Source organism: Carya illinoinensis, chromosome 6 (assembly GCF_018687715.1).
Source record: "Carya illinoinensis cultivar Pawnee chromosome 6, C.illinoinensisPawnee_v1, whole genome shotgun sequence".
Lineage (NCBI taxonomy): Eukaryota > Viridiplantae > Streptophyta > Magnoliopsida > Fagales > Juglandaceae > Carya > Carya illinoinensis.
The window spans coordinates 30045397-30053643 of NC_056757.1; the positions used below are offsets into that span (position 1 = coordinate 30045397).

The window sequence follows — 8247 nt, forward strand, 5'->3', positions numbered from 1 at the left end:
AATATGAACTTCCAGTCACACCGCCGAGAAAAATGACTCCCACCGACCAATATTTATGGACCAGGCAATGCGAACCACTGAACCAAAACACAGGGCAGAGAACCTTGAAATGTACCAAAATTTAAAAAAAAAAAAAGAAAAACGAAAAAAAAAAGAAAAAGAAAAAACAGGGATTCATTCAGACTTCACCATATCCACATTGGGATTACGAGTACGAAAAAAAACCCACCACCAAAAATATATTTCCATTTCCTTCTTAAATCTTTGCCTTTTGGGGGGCTAGATAACTTGAACAACAATAGAAATTAACCAAAAATAATACGAGAGGAATTGAAAATTTTGACCTACGCATTCGGACTCCAAAGGCTCCACAAACGAGAATTGAATATACACAGCACGTCCGGCAGTACCTTTCTGGCCAAACCCTTGTGGTTGTTGCTGTCGCCCGCAGCCCTCAACGCTGGTTCAGCCACCGTAGCCTCCTCGTCCTCGTACTTCTCTTCCATAACCTCTTCAACAGACACCTCATACTCTATATTCTCGTCCTTACCATTCCCTTCGACAACCCCGTCGACCTTGTCGGTCCAGCTCACCGAATCCACTTCCTTCTCTGGAGAAGTCACAGAAAAACCACAGCTTTCTTCAACCTCCTGTGGCGTCGGAGCCTCCGGAACATTGGCCGACTTTTCTGGTGAGCGTCGGCTTGACGGTTTGTCTCTGCGTTTACCTCTGCTGTTGACCTTCTTTGACTGCTCGCCGTGGGCCAGGTGTTCCTCGAAAGCCTCGATGGCCTGGTGGATGAGCTCGCGGTTGGGCGAGGAGTCCCATCTGAACCAGTAGCTAGTGTAGCAGTCGAAGCAATCGCAGTCGAACATCGGTGGTCTGTGGGAGCTGTTACTGTTCTTGGTGTTGTTGCTTCTGCTTGGGGATTTCTTGGGGGTTTTTCTCTTGGAATCTTGGGCGATTGGAGACAAAGTAGTGGGTTTCAAGGAGCGGGTAATCATATAGGCCAGGACTTCACGGTCCTCCAGGGAGAGCACAGACACTAGAGCAAAAATGGCCGCCGGGAGAAGCTTCAACACGGCGGGAAAATCTCCATCAGAAGGGCAGGGAATCGCAGTCGGTGATGAAGAAGAAGGAGACGGGTATACTTTACCTTTCTTTATTTTCATCTTTGCTTATTGCTTAGGATGAAAGTGCAGGTTTTGAATGGGCTACGGAGAGAAAGAGATCAGAGAAATTAAACAGAATGAATTTTGTGAGATAGAGAGAGAGGGGGCGTGTTGCAGTGATAGGGTTTTAATTTCTCGCTTGATAGACAAGGCAGAAGGGGTACGTAGAGGTGACCGTTCGTTGCAGAGAAGAGTCGTCCACACTGTTATCTGGTGCGCGTGCTAGCCACAGCGAGGGAGGAGGGTTGTAAACTTTCTAGGTGAATTTTAGGCTGCGTTTCTAAACAAATACCTGTCATTTACAAATTATTTATTATTATTATTTTATTATTATTCAAGTTATTTAATGTCTAACTCAACGTTCATGTATATAGCGGCTGGTCAAATGTTAATGTTTTGGAATTTAGGAATTGTTAAGATTGTGAGAAACATGAAATGATTTTAGATAACAATTAAAAATTAAAAAAAATATTTAAAAATTTGAAAAAAATATTATTAAAATATTATTATTATTTTAATATTTAAAAAAATTAAATTATGATTTGAAAAGGTTAAATTATTTATTATATTTTGTATGAAAATTTAAGAAAATTGTAATAATGATATGAGATGAGACGAAACATTCTTTCTAAATAAGCTTATTTTTTTATTTTAAAAAATATCTTTACTTTTATCCAAAAAAACATATATCTTTACCTATTTTTATAATAATTGAAAGTAGAAAAAATGTTCTTAATATTATTATAAAAAATTTATTTAAAAAAACAAATAAATATGTAGATAAATAAACTAAGAATCTCACGTTAGACTATTTTCGTCCATTTTAGCTTTATATTATGTAAATTCGATCTTATGATTGACATATTGTTTAAACATAATGTTTGAGGTTTAGGCTGCATTTTTTGATACGTAGATGCAATCAAAATGATTTGAATTGGTCTATAAATAGCAATGTTTTGTGAATTTAATTAAGATATGTTTAAATGTATAAAATATATTAAAAAATATGTTTAAATATATGAAATAAATTAATTTTATTAAGATATATTTTATGCAATAAATTAAGATATATTTTAATTTTTTATAGAAAATTTAAAAAAAAATAAATCTCATCTATAAATTATAATTTGAGATAGATTTAAACCTAACCTGGCTAATCATACGCTTATATGATTTTGTACGTGTGATTGCATGTGATGTTGTGAGTGTTGGCTGAGTGAGTAAGGTTCTGCTTGGTTAATTAAAACTAAAAATTTCATTTAATTTCAATTCATCATTACAACATTTTCGAATCTTCATACAAAATATAATAAACAATTTAATTTTTTAAAATTTTAATACAAAATTAATATTAAAAAATTATATTATAATAATATTTTATTTATTATTATTTAAAATATCTCATCTCATTTCATCTGTATAATTAAACGTGGCCTAAAAGTGTTGGTCGGCAATTTATTATATTTTGAGTTGTAAGAGCACAGGCATCAGCAATTAAAGTTATATTTTGAAAAATATCTATTAAATTCCTCTTATATTGAATTAGTTAAATATGATTTACTTGAAAGATGAGTTAGAGTGATTTCATCTGTTATATATGAAGAAAATTATAGTATTTTTATTTTAATATTTTAATAATTTTTGTGTTTCCTTTTTCCTTCCTTTTAGTATAACTTCATCCCTACAATAACTTTATTTATAAAATTACGGTGTTTTTTCTTATTATTAATTATATTTTTATAAAATAATATTAGTTATTTTTCTTTTAATATTTTTAAAATATTAAATAATTAAAAAATATTTTTTAATCTACTTATAATCATGTAAAAATTATAATAATATGAGAAAGTATGAATAAACGTTTTAATAATTATTTATAAAGTATAAAATAATGCAATAATCTTATCCTATAATAAATTATAATATAAGTAATGTTTTATCTATATAATTTAATAAAATAAATATTCATAATAAATAATAATAATATTTTATTTTATTAAAAATTTAATAATTAATTTAATATAGATTTTAAATTATGAATGATTGATCAAAAGTAAATATAAACAATAAAAAATTACCTATTAATCAAATTTAAAAATTAGGATGACTAATCAATGCGAATACTCGAAGGGAATTGCAAAATTGGCGAGGAATGGTGATGCAGTTTGTGGGCGCGTGGGGTATATAGCAACTCGGCTCAGGTGAGGAGGGGACAAAGGTCTACTGCCCTATCGCCCAGTGCTCTGCGCCTTCTGCTCATCGCCTCTCTCTCTCGCTCTCTCACATCATGTACAACCTTTTTGAAATTTTCCTCTTTTGGGACAATGCACAACCCTAGTGGACGGTGATTAGGTTAGGGATATTTCGTGGTTCTGAAGGGCAATACAGACTTTTCAAGATCGTGATTGATAACGACAACCGACCAAAGTAATAGAGACAGCGGTGTGTTTATTTGGGGAATCAATTTCTAGTAAAAAACAATACTAAGAAATAAAACACGAGCTGTCCACAAACTACCTTTAATTTAGGATTTTATGTAAAGAACCAAAGACTCGAAGATTGAGGAGGTATATAATGTCGCCCGAATTATATGTACAAAAGTATTATTGTATTAGTCAAAATTGATATTTGAATTTTTTTTTAAATTATAATAAATTTTATTATAAATAATGGGTTAACACATTGATAAACCTCATTATGTATTATGATCATTTACTATATTTTAAAATAATAATATTTTTTATTATTTTAACTAATAGATGAATAATTCAATATAAAAAATTTTCTTGAATAAAATAGATAAAAGGTAAAAAATGTAATTTTAGTCCAATTTCATCTTTACCTACACCAATACCAATGCTCTAAATTTACTCTTCCTTAATACGAATCATTTGTACCATTTTATCTGGTACTCTAAGTGCAGGTAACGTTCGTTCTTTTAAGGAATTAAATATTCTTGCATCCTGATTATATATCCTCCTTTTGTTTTTTATCAAGTGATGGTGTAAAAGATCCTCAATAACTTTAATGGCAGCAATAAAGGGCTACCGATGATCTCTTTCCACCTCTTAAGAGTCTGTTTAAATGTAGAAATACTCTGATCTTATCTTTTTATTATTATTATAATTTTTTTTAATTTTTTTCATAAAATATAATAAAAATATTTTAATTTAATATTTTAAAATTTTAAAATAATAATAATATTAAAAAAATATTATTTTATTCAACTTTCAATTGATTGATCTGGTCTATCTTACTAATTTGACTTATCTGGTTGGTCACCACATTTAACCCTGTGTATAAAGTAATGCACTAACTTCCCTTACTGCAATAAGAAAGCTAATTGTGCAGTACTCTAATGTACTACGCTTGAGTTCGTCGCTTGCACGCTCATCCTAAATCTGCATTTATACTATAAATATGAATGGTCATCTAATTAACTATTATGAACTTATCTTACATTTGATCTTATAAAAACTTAAGTATCTTATGCAACGTGAGATGCTTAATACATTCATAACTCTAATATACGGAATGAAACATAATGAATGGTGTGCTTACAAATATCATGACATGCATGATACATAAACACTAGTTTAAAAAAAACTGGCTTTAATAATAATATATATAATTAGCTAACTGTGCCAACTTTAATTTATAATCAAGCTACTTATCTTGTAGTATTGCTTTCTAAAAGTCTGACACAAAATTGATCATGGTGCTAAACTAAAAGGTTTGTAGTTTTTTTTCCCCCAATAAGGAAGGGAGATATTTATAGAAAGATTTGATATAGGGTGACAATCAGTTTGAGTTAGACTCGGTTAATACATGTAGTGACACTAATTTACTGAACACTCAGTTGTAATCATCTGAAAAGAGAGTTTGAATTTAAAAAAGTGATCTAATAGTTCATTCAATATAGGATTGGTAGTGATTGAGACTGTGTAAGGGACTTCAATTAGTGATATTTTAAATTGAAATAAATTTCCAATGATCGATCTTTAAATTTTAAAATAAGTTTAACTTGTTCAATAAATAATAAATATGATTTAACCTAATTATTGAGCCTAATTAAAACTCATAAGCAATCTCAATAATTTATCACTCGTGAGCTTATCCAATATGGCCCATTAAATATAATCTAGATTCAATAAAAATTATCAATATTCCAACATTAGAATTATTAAGTTAGATCGTTACAGGACTCTTGCCAATTTTACTTCATTTGGCATCAACAACCTCTCTTTCAACTATTCATCATTTCCTACATCTTTCGATGAGTTTTATTATAGATCAACTACTGTTCACGGCTGATTTGTATCACACCTTATGTGTCATCATCTTATTATTATTTTTTAAAACAAAACCGCCTCACATTCATGCGGCAGCACCCCCTACCCCTACCCGATTCCCTCTCTCAGTGCCACCGGCCACCATCATCGACCCTCCTCACGTCAGCCACCTCCAGCCAGCTTCAAGCCCCCATGTGTAGCTCCCTCTCACAACTCGAAATGGGGTTCTCCTACACGGTTTCTCTCTCTAGCCGCTGCTATCACTGTCGTGCGCCACCTGCGATGCCACTGGCCACAACCATCGGCTCCCCCTCATGCCAACCACCTCCAGCCACTTTCAAACCTCTAAGGAAGCCCTCACGCATAGTTCCCTCTCTCAACCCTACACGGCTTGCCACTGCTACCGCCGTCGTCGTCAGCCTCCAAACCCCTTATCGAGCACCATTGAGCCCTTGACCTCCCCCTCTAGCCACTGTTGAGCTTCTATAGCACGATAGCCCTCTCTCTCTCTTTCCCGAAATGGTTTTCACCCATACACAGTGTAACAGCCCGCTAGAAATTCAATTGTGGAATTTCTATTGACTTTAGGAACCTCGTGAAGACTCTATAAGCTTTCACGAATCCACTAATCGCATAGGTTTTAGCCTGTCAACATAATTAGTATTATCACTCACTATGGTGCCAAAAATGCGATTTTAATTATTTGAGATAGTTAGAATTGTCAGAATACATTATTGTCTACACCATTAGGCTTAATTGAATATTTAGGATTTTTTAGTACTAAGTTTATTACGTTTATTTTTGGAGTGATGATTACGCCCAAAGAATAACGTGGTAGTTGTAGCACAGGTTTGGGGTGTCGATTCCACAGGGAGACAAATTAAAAGAATAGCAAGAGGAACAAAGAAACTAAAGAAAAAATATTAAATAAGTAATAGAGAACAAAGATTAATTTTAAATGTAAATTCAAGTGAAGCAAAGTGATTAACAGAAAAAGTACTCAAATTTGACAAACAGTAGAGCGTCGAGAATCCCTTGCACAAATCTGGTATTTTAATTATTCTTAATTCATTGGATAACTCAATTAGGAACTCAATTCTCGCAATTCCCAATCGGAAGGTATAGATTTATAAACCAAACTTAAATCAAATGTAACCCTTTAAAAAAACATTCACCACTTTTAAAAAACGTGAATTACTACCCCTATTGATAAAATCCAATGACAACAATATACTCAGGAAGCGATATTGCAGCAAAAAACTAAATCAATATAGATAAATAATTGATCCAAACATAATCAAAGAACTAATCCATTCAATAGAAAAAGCATGACTGAATCCATAAACAAAATAAATTCTATGATTATTCGGAGAAGAAAACATCAACGATGAATTGAGAATGATAAAACAAAAGAGTTTTAACAATTGAAAATCAAATACATGAATTAACAATAAATTAGAAATACCATCTAATGTGCAAGTTCATCCCTAACCCTACTTGAGAATTTAGTTACCCATAAATATAATGGACAACAAAAATCTCCAGAGAAAACTGAAGCGAACGGTGGCTATGGAAGTGATTTTCTCCTCTCTTCAGATCTGCCTCTTGTGCCTCTTCCTCCCCTCCATTTCGTGCTAATGATATGCTTATATAGGGTAAGAAAGAAACCCTAATGTCCTCTTGATTTCCGCATAAAAAAATTGCCTAAATTTTAGGACTTATCTTGGTAGCCACATACAACCTTCAGGAGTTCGAATTTGGAAATCCTTATTAGAGACAAAGTTATAGCCCTTTAAGATAGCTTTCCAATACATCAAGAATCGTATCAATCTGATATATGAGTAAAAAGATACAGTCAAAAGACTAAAGTATGTCCAGACTATCTCCTAGCGAATTTCGGACTTGGACTTCTTGCGGTTTCATTTTGTGATTTTTTTCTTTTTCTTTTCTTCCAAATTGCTCTCAAACCCCATGAATGTTCTCCTTTGAATTTGGCTGGGCTTGACTTGCTCTTTTATAAACTCTGAAATTAGACATAAAAAAACTGCTTAGGAGTATCCCAACGTAAATAGAAATTCAATTTAAGAATATACATTAATTCCTATGATTTCTATTCACATTTTAGTATTTTAGTCTAATAATAGGGTATATAGAGTGCACTTTTGCACACTCATCATACCCCCCAACTTACTCCTTGCTAGTCCCTAGCAATTTTTATGTCAAAACAACAAAAGAGACCAAAGAAAATCACACATAAAGGCCATCAAGTCACACTTTCCAGATTCACATATCAAAACAATTTAAGGAATCCAATAAGCCATCAAGATCAATCCACCTATAGCAATCCACAGAGTGTGTGTGTGTTCTCCAAGCCATAACCATCGTACCACTAACCTTGACACATGCAACATCAAGAACATCTTAAGCAAAATGTTCAACTCCATAACTCACAGGTATAATAGTGTTTCGTGTAAGGGCTCTCTCTATGGAGTTGACAATGGGTGTATATACACTCTCATGGAAAATTAGGCAATTATATACAAGTAATAAGCAAACATTGATCTTATGATAGGAACACTAACAAATGAGACTTCCATCAATCTTTTCAACAGCTGATTTAGGATCAGAATGGTCAACACAAAAGGTTGTAATGTGGCTTGGTTTTGGGGTTATATGAAAAAAAAGGATGAAAGGGATTCAAAAAATTTCAAGTACATACAAATGGAATTTTATTAAATATCTCAATAGACCACACTTCTCACTTAATATACTCTCCAACTTTT

At 32.4% G+C, this 8247-nt stretch overlaps 1 protein-coding gene across 1 annotated transcript; it reads right to left on the reverse strand.

Annotated features, from left to right (window-relative positions):
* Positions 1-212: 212 nt before the first annotated feature.
* LOC122312358 lies at positions 213-1408 on the reverse strand. Its single transcript, XM_043126933.1, has one exon. The coding sequence runs from the start codon at positions 1170-1172 to the stop codon at positions 345-347; it is 828 nt and encodes a 275-aa protein (XP_042982867.1). The 5' UTR covers positions 1173-1408; the 3' UTR covers positions 213-344.
* Positions 1409-8247: the final 6839 nt, after the last annotated feature.